This window comes from Zeus faber (assembly GCF_960531495.2).
Source record: "Zeus faber genome assembly, chromosome: 7".
NCBI classification, from domain to species: Eukaryota; Metazoa; Chordata; class Actinopteri; order Zeiformes; family Zeidae; genus Zeus; species Zeus faber.
This window is the reverse complement of record NC_137203.1, coordinates 20676719-20696070: the sequence shown is the minus strand read 5'-3', so window position 1 is coordinate 20696070 and position 19352 is coordinate 20676719. Positions and strand designations below refer to the sequence as shown.

At 43.0% G+C, this 19352-nt stretch overlaps 2 protein-coding genes across 2 annotated transcripts in view; one reads left to right on the top strand and one right to left on the bottom strand.

Moving 5' to 3' along the window:
• Nucleotides 1-655: 655 nt before the first annotated feature.
• Nucleotides 656-11399, bottom strand: fam81b (family with sequence similarity 81 member B; the record flags this gene model as incomplete). The annotated part of the gene is made up of 7 exons (XM_080004251.1): nucleotides 656-789; nucleotides 2807-2960; nucleotides 3552-3687; nucleotides 6244-6350; nucleotides 6828-6957; nucleotides 9999-10117; nucleotides 11208-11399. 7 exons carry the CDS (start codon nucleotides 11397-11399, stop codon nucleotides 656-658), a joined length of 972 nt encoding a protein of 323 aa, XP_079860377.1.
• Nucleotides 11400-16146: 4747 nt separating this feature from the next.
• mctp1a (multiple C2 domains, transmembrane 1a) overlaps nucleotides 16147-19352 on the top strand; it is a gene marked incomplete at its 5' end in the record, with an annotated part of 175249 nt that continues 172043 nt past the window's right edge. The window contains one exon of the mRNA XM_080003866.1: nucleotides 16147-16686. Coding sequence (XP_079859992.1) covers nucleotides 16147-16686 — 540 coding nt within the window. The remainder of the gene's footprint in view (nucleotides 16687-19352) is intronic.

The following is a 19352-nucleotide window of genomic DNA, read 5'->3' as shown; positions in this document are numbered from 1 at the left end:
AAATAGCTATAACGTACAAAAAAAGGAGAAAAGGAAGGTTTGAGGTTTCACACACCAGATATCTGCCGAACAAGACTTCCAAGCCATCCTTTTAACTCGAAAACGCCGACTGACATTCAGTCAGTGCGAGTGATCCCTCAGATAAATGTATGCGTGGTGGCTTGCTGCGTCAATGTGACGTCGGCTTCACGTCCCCACTGCAGGATATTGGATGAAAATATTATACTTATATATTATATTTCAGCCGGTTTATCCTTCTTCGTCTGCACGTAAGAGGATGTTTGGAGGTGTTTGCTTTTATACGCGTGGTTTTGTGCATAACATCGTGTGTCCACTGGGGGCAGTGTTGCATTTACACTAGTAAACCGCAGGGTACAGAAGACATGGAATAAACGAGTTTATTTGAAAACTTTAGACGACAAAAACATGGATATGCAAATAAAGTCTGCTTTCAAGCCTCATCCACATTTTCTTTTTCCGCTTCGACCCCGCCTCCCGGTAGGAAGTGGGACAGAGATTTGGTGAGGTGTGCACGTCGGCTCCTCTGCGACCTACGCTTACCCATAACCCCCCCCCCCCCCCCCTTTAGCTGCGTGGCAGGTCTGGCTCGGGGGAAGCGTTAACCTTTCAAAGGCTTCGGTAGCGAGCGGGGGCTTCACAGGTCCCGGAGCTGCCGCAGCTTCCTGTGGATCCGTCCGACGTCCTTCTGCCGGTTTTCTCGGTCCACGCGGGCCCTGGTGTCCCCGATCTGCAGCAGACACTGCATGGCGTCGTGGACAGTCCTGAACCCTGTCCAAAGGATGGATGGATGGACGGTTAAAAAAAACAAAAAAAAAAAAAAACGAGGGATACACTGCCCTTTCTCATATATGTCATATTCCCTCGCTCTTGTTCTGTTTTCAGTCTAAAATTTACAACCCAAATTAAAAATGCATCCCTCCCCCTTTTCCATCTCCTTCCGTTTATGTATCCTCCTCTCTGAACATAATGCATGGATGGCAATATGGCCGTGCAGCACCAGGACTGATTGAAGGCGACCCGTTCACCGGTTTATTGCTCTTTTGTGTGTGTGTGTGTGTGTGTGTGTGTGTGCGTGTGCGCGCATGTGCGTGTGCGCGTGCGTGTCTGAGTAAAGCACTGAGGAAATGAGTAACACTGGCACAGGGATGAAGAGCCAAGGGTGTCGGCGGCAGTTTGTCGTGCTGTGGCCGCTCCCCTGACTTATTAGAAAGAAGCTCTGGTGCAGAGAACCTGCCAAATCCTAATTTCAGCTTTGCTTGTTTGTGGCTTTGGGCCATTCACAGTTTACTGTTTAATATACTATACAGATATTTTTTATTAAGAAATAAACAACGCTTTTGCTTTTGCTCTTGCACTAATTTTGCATGAGTTAAAATAAAAAAGAAATAAAATCCAGGATTTTTTTTTTTTTCTTTTTTCCCTAGGCTCAAAGAGCTTGTCTCCTCAAATTTGACTGAAGAAAGATAACATTTGAATTGTAGAATTAGGTTTAACTTACTTTCTCTGGCATCTACAGTAGATATTTAAACCGGATAGATTTATGAAACTGATTTGCTGCCATTAAGTCAGCGCTATCTAGTGACAAAATGCATAATAGCAAATTATTCAGAGCTTTTAATAATGAATATGCTTCAGCTTCAGAATCAACACTCCCCTTTCCATGCGTTACCGAGACCCTGTTCATTCGGCGATGCTGGAGGCACTGAATGTGAAACGTGAAATGTGAATCAATGTGTTGATAAATGTTGTTTAGCCTCCACTAAAATTATATTTAGTCTGCTGTTTTAATGTTCTGTCTGCAGATGGCTGCATATTGGAAATGATAGTAAAAGTGGCATTGTGTGAATTTTGTAGGGGGCAGGGAGGGAATATGGTCGGGGCATTTATGGATATTATACATTAAGGATAAGTGACTATAATCACAGTTCCAGTATCAGTCTGTTTGTTCAGAATTCTAATTGAACTATTCAACTGAATTTTGGAGTTTGCGAGTATAAATGGATCCGAGTACTGTACTTCCATTTCCTGGAGGGTGCGTCTGTGATCTCCTAATCTCTGCCCGAGCGGAACCTCTCCTGCTGGGTTGGGCTCAGGCGGTTCTGGTTCTCATCGGCTTCCAATGAATCTTCTCTTTGCTAATTAGAAATGTTCCTGCCAGGCATCTCCACTCCACGAGGGTGGGCAGAATAATATGAATTGTACATTTATAAATCTTTGCCATTGGATCACGAGAACCAGCTGCACATTCTATTAATACACTAATAATAAATGTATAGTTTAGCTTCTTTTTACTTTTACCCTTACTTTTACTTTGCATATATTTCAATATGCTATTGGTCTATATTTCTTCTTCTTTATATTAAGAAAAAAATCATATGCATTATTTTTTACATGATATATTATATTATGTTAAAAAATAATGCATATGATATTTATTATTATATCTTATAATGTCATTAATATATTATATTAATGACATTATAAGATATAATATTGATAATATATTTATAATATATGCATATTTTTGATAATTACATTTATTAAATGCTTATATTTATTAATATAATATTTCTGATTTATTTCCTATTCATCAGTGAATTACTAAAATTGTATAAAAATATATATATTTGAGTGAAATCGTGTAGCCTCAGTTGCTCAGTGTCCCTTTCCTCAGTATATTTGTGAAACTCATTTCAGTTTCTCAGTTTAATCTTTTGTGCATTATATTATCCATGGTCATACAGTATATTACAGTCTTGTTTACTTATTGATGACAGGGATCCACCTTTGAGGGAATCCTGTTTGAGCAGCTGCAGCTCCAGTCGCAGCTCCGTATCCTCTGAGCCATTCCGGCTGCAGAGTTTGGACTCGCAGCCCCCCGGGCGGCCCCTCCGGCTCGGGTCTGCTCCGCCTCCCTGCAGCCCGGACTCGGCCTCCGGCTCCAAAGATAAAGAGATGCAGATTAGGCGTGCACATATTAAACGAGGACAAAACAGACAAAACAAATATTAAAAAGTATATCATAACTCCTCTCTCCCAGGGAGCTGGGAGAGAGGAGTCTCGGTTCACTTCGCACTTGTACTTCCTTCCCCCTGACCACACCTCGCCCCTTGGGACGTTCATTATCATACTGTTGTTTCAGCGAGTTCTGCATCCAAGAAGACAATTTTCCCGTAATCCTTCACCTCACTGTCTCACAACTGTTTTGTTACTTGAACCCCAAGTCAAGACCACACGGATGGAATTGTGGTGGTCTTGCAACCCCGTATAATCATTCCCCATGGCCCCCCGCGTGTTTACGTATTCAATTATATTCAACCTTTGTCCTATCGTCACATTGTAATTCCTTCATTAAGGGTTCGATTTTCCTACATTACAAGTCAACGCGTCACATGAAAAGTCCACCTTATTGTTATTGGTTGATCAGACAAGATACCTGATGGTACGGCACAGATGGTCATGAGTTCAAGTCTTATAATTAGGTGAAAACAAGCAGTAATTAAAATCTATGTCTGTTTTTCAGACTGTACCATTCTGTGCTCCAGCAAAGTCTGTGGTTTCTGGACGTCCAGCGTCTGTGTCTGTGCGCACCTCGCCATCTGCTGCTCTGTCCACCGTCTCAGCCTCGCGGCGTCCTCCTTTGCCTCCGCCAGTCCACCAGAGAGTCTGCGGAGAGAACGTTTCATTTCATTTCATTCCTGTTTGTCCAATTAACCGAGGCGGAGGAAAGTCCCGGGTTCGGAAAGTCAAACCCCCGTTTCCATGCTTTTGCTCCAGCCGTGCCCTGATCCATCTGGTTTCACTAGTTGGATCTCAATTCAGCATATCCACATGGTTGACTCCAAATCCTAGAGTGTAATTTTACTTTCCGAACCTGGATTTTCCACCGCTGCTAATCATCCAATCCTTTATATTTGAACATTGTAAAAGATACAGATTGAGATCTTCTGTTGTGCAGCTTTCTGTCTTAAGAAGGAAATTAATTCTGCTGTAAAATTAAAACAGAATTTTACTCAGAATTCCCAGACGAACGTCCATTTTTAAGATCCCATTAACCCCATTCGTAATGTAACCCATTTTTAGAAAATTAAACCCTTTGTTGTGTGGTCACTTGATCTATAAAGTCCTTACCATATACAACACACCAAATCAACTATATTTTTGGCATCAACCAAAGTCACTCTCCCGCCTCCCAAAGACGATGTCACATCACCCCAATCCCGGATTCTCTCGTTGGCTACCTGTCCGATTCAGAATGGACTTTAAGATTTTACGGATCAGTTTTAAAACTTGTCAGAGTCTGACTCCGAGCTACATAACAGATATGTTGGCCCCAAACGAGCCAATGCGCAGCCTCAGATGCTCAGGCGGGGCCCTCATGGCTGTTCCAGTCTCGACTTAAAACTAAAGGCGACAGCGCCTTTTCTGTCAGGGGCCCCTCGGCTTAGGAACGACCTGCCTGAGGAGATACGACGGCAGCGTCAGCGACTTCCTTTAAATTACTTCTCAAAACCCATTTTTATAGATCTGCTTTTATGTGATGTCGCCCCTTTCTTCATCTATTTTATCTCTATTTACTTATTTATTTTTTACCTTTTTTATCTCTATTTATTATTATAATGTTGTTTTTATTTGTTTATTTGTTTATTTGTTTATTTATTTGTTTATTTTATCGTCTCTTTAAATGCTTTTTCAATTTAATGAATTTAATTCCAGTTTATTAATGTTCCTTTGCCTTTTAAATTCATGATCTGAACACTCTGCTTTTATTTCATCTGTCAAAGCACCTTGTAAACTGTGTTTTTAAAGGTGTGTGGTGTGAGGATGGTGTGGTGTGAGCAGCCACACCTGACCTGGATCTAGGGTATGGATGGATCCAGGATCAGTGTGGCTGCATACCTGTTGCTCGCTGGTTGGTCTCACGAGCAGCAGGTAAAATCCCCATCCCCACACTCACTCAGGAGAGGAGCCCTTGTCATGACCCATGTCCATCTGCTCCTGGGTTAATTCCAGTTGACCCACTCTCTACAATAAACTGATGTTTACAACGCCCCCGTCTTCTGTATCTCTGTGCCGGAGGTCCCTGAACACGCCACTTGGGTGGTGTGTGGTAGGAGAAACTGCCACAAGGTGCTATATAAATAAAGCTATTATTATTATAATTATTATTATTATTATTATTATTATTATTATATTTTGACACAGCTTCTGGATTTAATGTGCTGCTGGGATCGACAAACATGAGTCTGTAATGAGGATTAACAAGCTAATGGTGCAGAGACACACATACTTTTGTTAAAAGGCATGTAATGTATACGGTTATCACAGACAGGTATCTCTTAAAATTGTCACATCGCCTTGGGCTGCACTGCATTGGAGCACGTCACGCAAGTTTTGTATTTTCTAAAAGCCGATTAGGCATTTGAATTCAGTGTGCCCTGTTCCTTTTTTATCCCAATCTCCTAAATTCCCCCTGAATGACAGAATCATTAGGTACCTTCTGTATGTGTGTCCATGCTAACAGAGAGAAATACGAAATACGAAATAAACGAAGTGTCCTTGAAGCCAGTTGCTTCAACATTTTGACTTGAACGCAGCTGTGGTAAGTGCTGCTCGGAGATTGACGATTGCATGTCACACTTATTGTTTTTTGTTTTTTTTTATTAGAATAGTTGAATGATTTTAGCATGTGTGATTTTGTTATTTTTAAGTCAAATTGTATATTTAACAACATTGTATTTATGGGTAAATCAACTGTCTTCATATATTGTGTATTGCATTGATTCTCAGCCTTTCTCACAACAAGGACCCTCAATTTGATATGTGTTAGGCCACAGACCCCACTGGATCAGATTTTGTCCCTGAGACTCCAAATTTGACAATGGTTTTATTGTAAGATATTATTTAAATGATTATTAATTAAATAAATAAATTAATGAATACATTTATTGATTAATTATTATTTCAAAATGTCCACACCTGTCTCTGCTATAGTCAGGGAGATAAAAGTGAAACTAGGATAATTTTAACCGGGGACCCCCTGAAACCTCTTAAAGGACCTCCTGTGGTTCCGCGGACCACAGGTTGAAAACCGCTGGTCCATTGGATGTTGGCCAGCCATGTTTCCCGGTATCAACAAAAGCCCTCTGTGCTTCAAAATCCTGTTAAGACATCCGGGAAATACAACATATTACAACACATTCTGACCGCACGTGGACTCACCTGGCCTCCAGCAGCTTGACCTGACTGTGCAAGTCGGACATAGAGGTTTTTTGGTGCTCTGACTGCACGGCAAATGAGCTCTCCAGTCTGCTGACAGCCTGGTACAGCTGTTGAGTATAACAAATGCACACACACATAGACATGAACATAATGCACAACACATGCATGAATGCACACACACAGACCTACAGACACACTCACACACACACACACAAACATAACCTTATTCACACAAATAGCATTTACCATCCACTCAATAATTTGATTTAAGTGTATTTAAATGCCTATTTACAAAAACCAATCAGGGGTGTTGGCCTTTAATCCGACATTTGACCTTTGCTGTTTCTGCTGACCAGGGGTCCTCTCTGAGCTCGCTCTGCCTTCTCGATTATCTCTATGGCCAAGCTTGACAGCACGTCCAGAAGCAAATATGCTGCATGATTGACCATCGAGGGCCAGCTCACTCATAAACGCTGTGTGTGTGTGTGTGTGTGAGTGTGTGAGTGTGTGTATAGGCGTGTATGTCTATGTCCTGATGCAATGACATTATGATGTAATGAAGTTATGATGTCATCCTGTCCTACCTTGGTTTCCATGCCCCTCAGTTTCTCCTCCAGGGACGTCCTGAGCTCCATCACATCTTGATGAAGTCTCCTCGCCTGCTCCGCCCCAGAGCACACAACAGTGCTCAGCTTGGAGATGGAGGCATCACACCTGGAGAGGCCAGAGGAAAAGGTGAAAAGGTAGAGTGAGAGAAAGGGGCGGATACGCGTGAAGGTCGCAGAGACAAGTAAACAAAAGGGCGAAATCACAAAAGGATTGCGTGGCTATTGTGGCTGCAAAATATTATATACAGTATATATATATATATATACAGTGGTGCAAAAAGTATGTTTCTGAAGTACGTGATTTTTTTTAACTGTTTAATACTACATCTGATAATAAAGTTTCTTCTTTGATACATTTTTTTTTCAAGATGATTGTTATTGAACTGATTGTGCACTGACATCTAGGGTATATTAGGGACACATTTAACTGCTTCTAGCTCAAATACTCTTCCTAATAAAGTCATTTTTATTGCACGGCCACATCTCTCTCTTTCTTTTCTCTCGACAAACAGCTGCGTTCTGTGCCGCTATTCTATTACCGTAACTCAAATCCAGCTTTCTTCTCACACTGAATTTATGGTATCATCACCACGGGGTTGCCGTTAAGTGGGCAAGAAAATCATGTTATTCGCGGGCCAAATAAATGAATTGTATTAGTCATGCAGTCAACACGACATTGACTGTGCGTGTGCGTGTGTGTGTGTGTGTGTGTACATTGATGCAAACATAATAGATTGAAAACATACAAGGTGAAAAAGCAAACGCAACAGAAAATGATCATGTTGCTCTACATGCGATTGCCAATATATTTATTTTTAAGCTGTGCTCTGTCAGCATGCTGGGAATACAACACAGAGTATTTGTATGCCATTGCATCTAGGACAGAGTTAGTCTGCAAATGGAATTCAATTTCTCAATCTGCAATGCAACTCTTTATTAATTCTATAATCATCAAGAAGTGCTGCAATAACTCTGTCCTGAAGACGACCTGTGGGATGACAAGAGCACAGTTTTTGTTACACAAAACCGCAACCAATCCCACTCTTTGGTGAACTATTTTACCATGTTTTGGTCTATTAAACAACGAATCATCATTACTACTCCAAGAGAGGAAAATAACCACGGATGAGACAAATAAACATAGAAACAACAAATAAACATGGAAGCAACAAATAAACATAGGAAGAAACAAAATGTACATGGAAAAACTTCAACATAGAAACATCAGGCGACAATGTATCGACAAAACAAAATGAATTAGGTCCAGGAAAATTTGAACAGCAATTCCGCACGTGGCCTCTCCCTGTGATAACTATGGCAGTAAATGAGGGAGAAAAGGAGAGGGATGCAATCAGGAGGGTGTTTGGGGGTGTGTTCAAAGCAGGTGCTGGTGGTGTGTGCCTGTGATGAGTCCGCCTGTGTGTGTGAGTGTGTGTGTGTGTGTGTGTGTGTGTGTGTGTGTGTGTGTGTGTGTGTGTGTGTGTGTGTGTGCGCGTGTGTGTGTGTGTGATGTGTTCACTGGTGAGTGCACAGGACTTCCAAATTAGTTCTGGTGTTTGAGGTCAGAATTATATCGTAGTGCCTCCAAGCAGTGGAAAAGGCCCCGCAGGCACCCCTGAGTCCTGTAGCCACAGAAGACCGCCCCAGCCCCCAGAGAAGCCAGGAGCCTGCGGAGCAACACCCACCCACAGCCCAAGGAGCATAAACCAGTCCCAGAGAGCGCGCAGAGTCCCAGAAACCCTGAAGCGCTCACATACAACCCACTCCCATGTGCAGGCATAAGACGCACCCGCAGGTGCAGAACCCGGGCTGCGGTTGCCAGGCACGGACCACAGTCCCGCGCTGACCGACCGCTGACCCACGCTGCCAGGACCGGCCGCCTGGCAGGCGACGGCGGTTGCCCCCATGCCCACCTACTCCCCGCGCAACGGCGAGGCCCCGTCATACCACAACCGGCTAGATGCCCTACCCGGCCATAAGCCCCAAGCGCCAATATAAGTGGAAGCACAAACCGCTTCATCACAATGGATCAAATCAGCGGTGGAAGTCAATGGAAAAAGGTCAAACCCTGACTCACCTTCTTGTAATTGAGTCATCCGGAGGAGGTCATTAGTTTACGTTGGAGTGCTTTTTAGTCGCCTGTTAGACGGCAGAGAATCACCTCTTTGTTGAATAATTGGCTGACCCCCTCTCGACCCCCTGCTTTACATCACCTGGACAACCCTCCTTCCCCTCCAGAGAGAGTCGGCCAGGTGAAGACCAAAGGCTGAGGTCATGTTCTATCATGTTTCATTATGAACACACATGTATGTACACACATTCTACTGTCCTCATTCATGCTTATATAACCTGTGGAACTGTCTTGGTTTCTGGATAAGTGTTGCTTTAATTCTTTGTGGACATATGATAGACACGAAAAGGGGAGGAAGAAGAAGCTAATGAGACCTAGAAAACACCGAAGCCCCAAATAATTGTTTTTGTTCAATTAAATATACTGGGTGTACAAGATTAGGGTCAAATACAACAGGAACATCCCAAAGGCTGTTGAATGAGATTTGTGCAACAGAACACTCAAGTGAATTCCCCTTCATGTAATTTCCTGCCTGTGGCAGATGAGGGGACGTGGTTAGGCCACGGTCTGCAGGTGGCGGCACGGGCTTAATCCTGCCGCGGCGTGGCTGTACTGGGCTCGCCTAATCAGCCTCAGTAGCACTGATTGGTCGGACCCGGCTGAGAGAGTTTTCTTATGTGTTGTTTGTCTTGCAGTGGGGATCAGCAGGCACACGGACCCGGACTCTGTTTATGCTAGTATTGATTTGTGTTTACACTTTGGCCCGTGAGCCCTTTGTTTGTTGGTTTTAATAAAAACCCTGCAGTTTCGGCAACTCACTGCCCGAAAGTCTACGACTCCCTCCCTGAACCCGCGCCAATGGGTAGAGTCTACGTCTCCCTGACCCCACTGCCATTACCTGAACTTTATTGTTTGATTGTTGCATGATATTGCTGGTCTCGTTCAATTCACCGGACACCATATATATAACCTGTGGAACCGTCTTGGTTTCTGCTTTAATTCTGCAGAATTAACACATTCTCACATTAACACATCTTACCGGAGACAAGATTTGAGGGTAGTTTTAATTTGCATACCTGGCCACTCTCCCTCTCAGGTCTCCGATGCCGACCGTGTTCTTCTGGTCCAGGCTTTGAACGGCCACCGAAGTACCAGAGGCCACCAGGTGTCCTTTGGCGATCTCGCTCTCCAGCGCCTAAAGAAAGTATGACTCTTAGTAAATCCAATTCTCATTTTCACCCTATAGTGAGAATGGGACTGCTGAAAATGTTTATCTCTGACTATATCAAATATGATGTGCTGAAAGGGATCAATACCCCCCCCCCCCCCCCCCCCGGCCCCCCAGATCAGGAAGACACAAAGGGTCAAGAACGCCCTGCATCTGGATAATCATTCATTCAAACGGCCATTCAAAGACTCTGCTGCCGCCACATTGTGGAGATGTGCCCTTGTTGGGATCGTGTGAGAGCCAATATAGTCTATAAATCTGAACGACAGTTTCATTAACTATATCTGATGGGTCTTTAAGAATGCACTAAGCATCTGAGATTATTACTACTGAAAAGAAGGGATAACAAGCGTTATCATTTAGGATAATGACACACACTGAGATTTGAATAAGACCAATAATGAGGTATGCAACATACTGTATGCATCGTATGTTTGCATTGAGCTGCCTTTTGTGTGTGGACTACACTAAGTTCTGTTCAAGTTCATTCTTACTTCTTAATTCTGTTGTGATTTTTATGGAAAATATTTATATGCCACTACTAATGCAATTATTTCTTCAAGTGTGATTAAAAAGAAGGGGGGTACAAATATGAGGGAGAACAAGATACATAGTATTATATTGTAATAGAAAAACACCAGCTTTAAATACTATCTGATATAACCAGATGACTTACGGTGACTTACAGTAACATTACAGGAACCTTTTGTCCCCTTTCCTGTTCTGCTAAACCTTAAGCATTAACAGCACCTGGGTAACCACACGTCATGCAGCAAGGCTGCTGCACACATAGAACCGAAACTGTCTCACCACAAGCTTGTTGAAAGCCTTCTATAATAAGCTGTGCTCTGCCACCGCTGGGGGTCAGACATGGCTGAGTACTCTTGTACTCTGTCACATCTGAACCTTCATGCATGATGAAATAAAAACTCTTACATATATTCCGTTTACCTAATTGTCTATCTATCTATCTATCTATCTAGCTAATCCGCTCAGGTCCTGATATAATCTAAACCCCATTCCCGTCAATAAATTCATTCCCACTCATCTTCCCTACCTGTATGCTGACACTGAGCTGCCTGACGATGTGTGTAATGGTGTTGATGTGGATCTCCAGCAGCCGGCGGTTCAGCGCCTCCACTTGGATAGAGCCCTGCGTGGACCTCAGGCTGGCTGTCACCTCCTCCTGGACTCTGAGAGCCTGCTCCAGCAGCCCGGCCAGGGTCTGGGGCCCAGGCTCTGATGCCATGGCGGCCCTTGTGGTCCAAACAAAAAAATTAAATCGCATTTCATCAACAATCATCAATTCAGTATGTACAGCTTTCAGTTTTATATATATATATATATATATATATATATATATATATATATATATATATATATATATATATATATATGTATGCAAACTTTTCACTATTTCTTATTTTTATCATAATGGGAATTGTTGATACAGAGTTTTATTTTGTTTGTATATTGTATATTGTATATTGCCAATTTTTATTAATTTGTTATTATTGTTCATTTAGTGGTTTATTTGTATTGGTTATTGTTAATTGTCAGGTTTAGTGTATATTGCAAAACTGTTGTTGCTTATTGTTTACTCTAGAAATATTTTTCTTGTTTATTGTTTACTTTTAGGTTTATTTCATTGTATTTTGTTAATTTTTAGGTTTGCTGTATATAGCCATTTTGATAAAATTATTAAATTGTTATTAGCTGGTCATTTATGATGGTTTGATTGTGTTTCTTTTAGGAAATACTACATATGTTGACTGGTGATTGCAGCAAGTCAGCAGACAATTTGTCCACGAAGCGCCAAGGAAATGGAAGAAAAAGACATAATCCAATAAATTGGGATGCTGAGCAATTGATTTCCGAGCCACGAGTAAAAAACCCGATTCCCATCGGCCTTGAGCCTCCGTGCACCATGTGCCGCCATGTCCCATGATATGGTGGATTAGGGATTAATTTGATCAAGGTGATTCACGACAGCATCGCTACGGATTCCCAATTGGATTTCTGGCCAATTGACGGTAAGATTTGTAATGTCTGTGGTTGTTGTGGGAACCTGATTGAATCTTAGCAAATGTAAATGGAGATTACAAGTCATTTCAAAACCAAAGCCCTGGGATTTAACTTCGTGAATTGATCACTACAATGCAACCGAGAGAACAGAGTGTTATCTTTTACCTGTGGTTTTTCGGATATGGCTGTGAAGCTGACTCGTGCGCCATCGCTCTTCTGAAAGGGCAGAATAATCCAAAATGATAAAATAATACAGTAGAATATGACATATTTCTCTTGTATTTCGTATGTAATTGCGAAATCAAGAGATGTGACATTTTGGTTGAAAGAAATGTTTTTTGTCCAGCAACCATGGTTATCATAACTATACTTTCTAATACGTTTAGGTATTTTAAACATCAAAAATAACATTTATCTTTTCCTGAAATTACAATAGTCATTTAGTGACTACTCACGCCGCAGGGCTTTTCCTCGACTTGGTCCCAGTTCATTTGTTTGTGTTGGTCACTTGGTAACTGTTGTCACTTCAAACAGGGAGTTTCTGCAGCTTTACCTGTCTACACTGTAATCTGAGTCGTAATGTTTGTATTACCGTAACTGTATATCAGAAGAAAAAGCTGGGCCCAATTTTTATGTGAATATTACTATATGGAAATATTATAAATGCTAATATTTCAGCCGTAAAACAATCCTTCCAATCAGATAATTAATGACAACTCAATATTATACAAATTGGTAAACCGGCTTCTTAATGGGTCCAAATACAGATATAATATTATGGTAGCATGGTTTTACTGAAAGATTTAGTCTTATCACGTTTCGATTTTTACCTTGAGTCATAGCAATAATACACGGTATATTGAATTGCATTAGGTAGCCGTTAATGTTGACATGCGGTGTATATATAATTCATAACTCTTTAATTATTACTGTGGCCATCAGCATTGGCTATGAAGTAAAAGCAATGAAAGAAAACAATAAAACTGAGGTTTTTTTTAAGCTGAAGGATGAAAGAGGTGAAGAAGGGTTATAACAGGATTTAAATTATATATAAAGATGTTATAATCATGAGGGCAATTTGTTTTAGTGCTTGTACAATTTAGAGAAGATAATAAAACAATATTTATCCACAGGAGCATGTGAATGTGGTACGTGATGACATTGAAAGTGACTACATCCAATGTCTGATATCTCACCGTTGCGCAGGATCAAAGACCTAATAGAAACATTGTACGGTTGTTTGGTTCCATCATTGAACATTGTGTTTCATTACGATTGAATGGTCAATCGTTTGTCAGAGAATGAAAGCAGCTTTTTTTAATAGCAAGCTAAAAAGCATTGCATGCTCTAATTGTGAAGACAACAAGGCCATTAGGCAACAAAAAAAAAAAGAAAGAAATCCAGAGAAAGTGAGGAATACAATAAAAGCCCAAGTGTTGTGACTGTGTGTACTGTACCTGTGTTTATTTGAGTGTGAGAGTGTGCTTTCTTGTGCACGGCCACACACTGTGGATTAATACTACGTCTGCACCATCATTAAGAAAAGAGGCCCCAGCCGCCCCGCAAAGTGCTGACTCCTGGATTTATCCCTGCCAACGCGAAAACGAAAGCCGGTGGCTGCGAATTAAGAGAAGAGTTTGGCGCGGACGACTCGCTCTTCATCCACTTAACAGGACGACAGTTTTCAGCCCAGTTCACTGTATCAATTCCAATGGGGAGAGATGTTCAAGTAAACTGAATTGACCCCAAAACCACAAAAAAACACATGACATTCTGATTGTTCAAAAAATACATCCCTAAAATGGTGATGTGATCAACGGAGAGGCCATGTGTACCGTCTGTATTGTCAATGGATTACTCTAAAACACCGACCTGATGTATGTGCTATATATGAGCATCAAGGTGTTGAACTGTTTAAGTAATTGAATGCAATCATGATGCTTAATGATATTCAACCATTGCATGTAAATTAAGGATTTGAGGTTTACTTAGAGGTGCCCGTGCTCGGAGCTCAATATTTAAGATATCAAGGATCATAAACACTCGTCCCTTTTACGGGATATTAACATACGTTCGTCGCGATAAATAAAAGCCCTTGGACTGTCCGTCCCCTCTATTACAGCTTTGTGAGACGGGGTCCGTCCGTTTACAACATTCACCTTTGTACCCTCGGAGCACAAAGTCAAATTTCATCAGCCCTGGAAGAGAGAAAAGGTCCTCCGTGGCCCCTGAGAAAGAGAGAGAGCGGGGGGTCACGGTGCGCGCCCGCTGACACATGCGTGCTTGTGTTTGTGGCCGTGCACGTGCAATGCAAGGAAGGCGCGGACCCGTGCCGCAGCAGGGCCTGGAGGGGGAGAGTATCGGAGAGATTGTCCTGCGTGGTTGGTGAGGTTAACCTGCCCGCTACAAGAAAACAAAACTGAGAATATTAAAGATATTTATTCTGCAGGATGAAGAGAAAGATTCAGTGCTGCTCCAAAGCAGTGTTCTGACCGGTCTGCCCCTGCTTCTGACGAAGAAGGCTTTATACCGAGGAGAGGTTGTGTACCTTCGGTCAGGTGTCATTTACAAGAGTACGGCCCCCTCAATCATCAATTGATCAAATGAAATCAATCATGAGAGCTCATACAATGGTTTAACAGCCAAACTCAGGTCACAGGTACGATCTGACATCATGCCATCAAACAAACACACAATGCTCTGTCGAGTTACCCTTATCTCCACGCAAGGTTGAGTGAGGATGAAATGTTGTCTTACAATGGACATTGTTTAAAAGAGCAGTCTCTTCATATAAACTCCAAGGGACTCATTAAAACCCAGCGGCGATGCGTTTTAAAAACTAGGTAACATACACAAAAGGCTATTGTCCTTTATAGAACAGGTAAGCCATCATACAAAAAGTTGCATTTTTCTCTCACAAGAGCTAATGCGTAATCAGCATCTCATCTCCGCAAGGAAGCGCCAGAGCGCCTCGCCGCCTCTTGTCGGGTGCCAACGTTTTGCCAAATCCCGACCTCCTCTGCAGATAGAACATATTTTGGATGTCTCCACGAGGCAACGCAGCGTGGGAGGATCCACGCTCCACGAAGATGGTCCAGCATTACGGTTCAGGCTCAAATCTATAAAAACTGAGGTCCCGGTGTTCAGTGTTACGCAAGTTGCTGTTCGGTATTTTAGAGGAGCCGTCCTTTATTGCTGAACGTCCCCCTTGTGTTTTTTTCGGATCTGTTGATTTCATTTGAAACTGCACAGCAGACGGGTTTACACCCACATGCTCCCCAGCAACACACAGTATACACATACACACACACACACACACACGCACACACACACACACACACACAAACAAATACATAAATGCATCCATGCATACTTACATGCATGCAAATGAACAGAACGAAAATAAGGTAGAGGAACAATTGAGCGCAACACATTTCCACGGTGTATCGTGGACTCTACATTATGTAATCACGAGTTGTGGGGCTGATTTACTCCACTGAGCAGGCCGGCCAGTAGGGGGAGCTTTGCACTCTCCCGTCTTTCATTTCAATATTCCAATCAAGGTAGGAAAAAAACCCTGAAAATAAAGATGAAAACGCTGTGCGTGTTCTGCACTCAAACACGGGGAGGGACGAGGAGGCCTGCGAGAGGAACAACCTGTGCATTGGTCAGGAAAATCAGATGAGAAATAGGGAGACCGAAAATATGCACTACAAGTGAGAAAGTAGTTGAAGTGGAATCGTTTGGGGAGACAACGCGTGTGATAAAGCCCCGCTGCAGCAATACGGGGTGTGCATTGTGGCAGGTGTAATTATTTTCGAAGCAGCCCGTCACCACATCCTTTTTGGCACCCGTTTGCTCACCAGCGAAGAGCTGCTGAGCCGCATCCAGCACCCTGACATCCATCTGCCGCGCTCAGTGCGCTCAGTGCGCTCAGGCTGGCCGGCTACTGCACGGCCCCCACCGCCACCATGGACGATAAAACACCCAAAGAGGAGAGCCCCTCCAAGCGGGTCGAATCCCTTTCCTACCAGCGCAGGATCTGGAAGAACCTGCAGGACAAAACCAAGCCGTGGCTCAGTCCCAAACTGGGCTCCGAGCGGAGCGGCGGCAGCGGCGCGGCGGCGGGCTGCGCGGGGGAGAGCGGCAAGAAGGAGAAGGAGTTCGGTATGTGGATGTTCAAGAGGAAAAAAAAACAGCTGGACCGGGTCATCTCGTCGTCCCAGCCCAATTTGTCCTCTGACCCGGTCCCGGGCACCAGCGATGGGGGCGTCCATCCCATGCAACAACCCCCACTGGGGGCGGCTGCGGGTCCGAGCGGGAGTAAGCCCGAGCTGACGACGCGCAGCTGCAGCCCCAAGCACGCCGCGTCGCAGCTCGCCGCGTCCCAACAGAAGAGCTCCTCTCTGGGATCGGCGTGCTTCGAGAAGCTGGTGGCGGACCCCGCCGCGACGGCGTCGGTGGTGACGGAGGACGATGAGGAGCAGCCGCGGAAAAACGCAAGTGACACTGTGAGTAAACGAGGAGGGGAACACTGTTAGGTTCCCTTCCCCGAAATGATGAGTCCAAATGTGAAAAAGAGAGAGAAAGATGTGTTGGATTGTGCTGGAAATGAATGTAATACAACAAGTTTGATTTTCGGGGGAGATGAGCAAAAGGGCCTGTGCTCTTCGTCATCATCATCATCATCATCATCATCATCATCATCATCATCATCATCATCATCATCATCATCATCATCATCATCATCACCCCACCACCATCATCATCATCATCATCATCAACCTTCCCCATAATAAGCCTTCGCCATGCTTGGTTCCATGTCATGTTGTGGAATACCATGTTGTGTAGTTACTGTACAGGCTGGATGTTGATTTCCAGAGTGGGTTATTCTACTAGCACAAATCTACCAACTATTTCTGTCTGCTTGCTGTCTGGTGTGGTGTGGTGGGGACTGACCTCTAATTCACCATCTGTGCCCCATGGTGCTTATCCCTGCAGACTATGCCTGCAGACATAGGCTGCAAAAAAAAAAAAAAAAAAGGCTCAAGTAAGCAAAACGTGGTTCTCACAATTTTCGCATCAAAAGTGTGTTACCCAGGTGATACCGTGTTAGTGTGGGAGAGAGAAGAAACTGAACTCACACTTATAAATCGACAGCAAAACTTTTTCCATTTATTCCTTTTGAACGGCACCAGAGCCGTTCTGGGATCATCGTCCAGATCTCTGAAAGTGATTTGGCAATCGGATCACTTCTAAGTGCACTCCTCTGCACTGGAGTCGGGGCCGAGGATCTCTTATCCATTTAATCTGCGACAGTAGTTCCGTGCACTCAGGCAAAGAGGTAAACGATAGCCCTAACATTGACGTAATGGAAAGGGATTCCGCTTCCACCTTTCCTCCTCTATCATACGATGATATCATGCCACTTATCAAACAAAAAAAACCCTGCTAATTTCTTTTTTTTCAATCACAGTAAAGGTTTCAGGGCTCCTCTTGTTGAATCATTTTCATCTGGTGGTGTGATGAACCGTTTCTGGATGTTAACTAGTGTGGCAGGTGGATTTTTGGGCTTTTTTTTTTTACACTCCTCTCCCTACACCTCATCTGTTTTTCTCCAATTCTCAGAATCAGGTTAAATATTGCATCAGAGTCTCTTGCTCCTGAGTGGTGATTTGCAGATACACACACAAATTTATGTAACAAATTATTTTGCCAAACTTATTTTACCACCCCAAAAAATGAGGGGTGCACAGATCACAAAACTCACGGTTCAGATTGTGTCACGGTTTTGAGTCACGGATCGGATCATTTTTCGGATCAGCAAAAAAAAAAAAAGGGGGGGGAGACAAATATAACTTTGCTTTCCATTTATTCTGTAAAACATTTAAAGCAAGGAACCTTTGCCCATGGTCTTAAATGAAAACAACATTTAAGATGTCCAATGTTTAAATAAAATGTAATAATGTATATAATATTCAATACTCAATTGTTAGATTAAAGTGCAATATGAGACACACATGATAACCCCTTCCTTTAAACATGGTAGTGAATGAAAAGATGATGATGATGATTAGATCCGCCCCCGGTAACTGAATTGACATTTGCTTCATGATATGTCGTAAAGTAGCAGCAACATAGCGCAACGTACCATGAACAAATAATTGCGCTTCACAGTAAAACAAAGCACTCTGTCTTTACCTTCTTTTCACTGCAACGCTGCAGCGAGATTTAGGGAATTATACTTTAAAAAGTAACAGCGGCAGTAAAACTGTATTTCACTATGATGGTTAAATCTTGCAATTGCGGTTCACGTGCATGCCGAACCACGTGGGGCGACCCGTACGGATCACGGATCAACTACGTTCCGTTACACCACTACTAAAAATCAATCCTATATTGTAATGCACTGTATTGTACTGATGGTGTTTGTCGAGATGGGAGCCACTGGGGAGAACCGTACGGAACCCATATGAACCCCTGACCATACGGGTCGCTGGGAAGGCCCGTGCTGTATCGGTGGTGGTAGATGACTATGGAGTGTAGCCAGTGTGGCCTGTACGGAACCGGTGGCACCGTGCAGTAATGGTGGTGGTAATTGGGGATCGAGGGTAGCTATACTGGGCATGTCTGCACAGTGCTGGTGGAAGTAGATAAGGATTACCACTGTGCATGTATACATGGATGCGACATGGTTATGGTGGGACGCGGTTCTGGGACGCCACAACATCAGCGGAACAGTGAAACAATCATTCTGGCGGTTGTGGAGGTTGTAGCGTGTTGGTAGCCAACTAAACTATTTGGAGTTTATGGAGATTTATGCCAGCACTGTGTGAGAAACTCCTTGTAGGCATATGTGATGAGAAGCTGCCAGCACAAGGGATTCACAAGGGATCAGACTGTGTGTATTATTATTGTATGTATGTATAGTCATTAATTGAACCAATACATTGGAACAGGAAAGACAAATGTGGAACAGATGAATCATTTCAAGAGGCCAAGAAAGTCAAGCGTTTTAACATTAAATTATCTTTCCCCTTTGACTAGAGGTGTAACGATTCTCCAAATCCATGATTGAATTTGACCTTCCATTTTACAAGGTCACGATTTGATTTTCGATTCAAACACATGGATTGTCTTTTCAGCACTGACGGCTTTTCCATTGATCGACTATCAA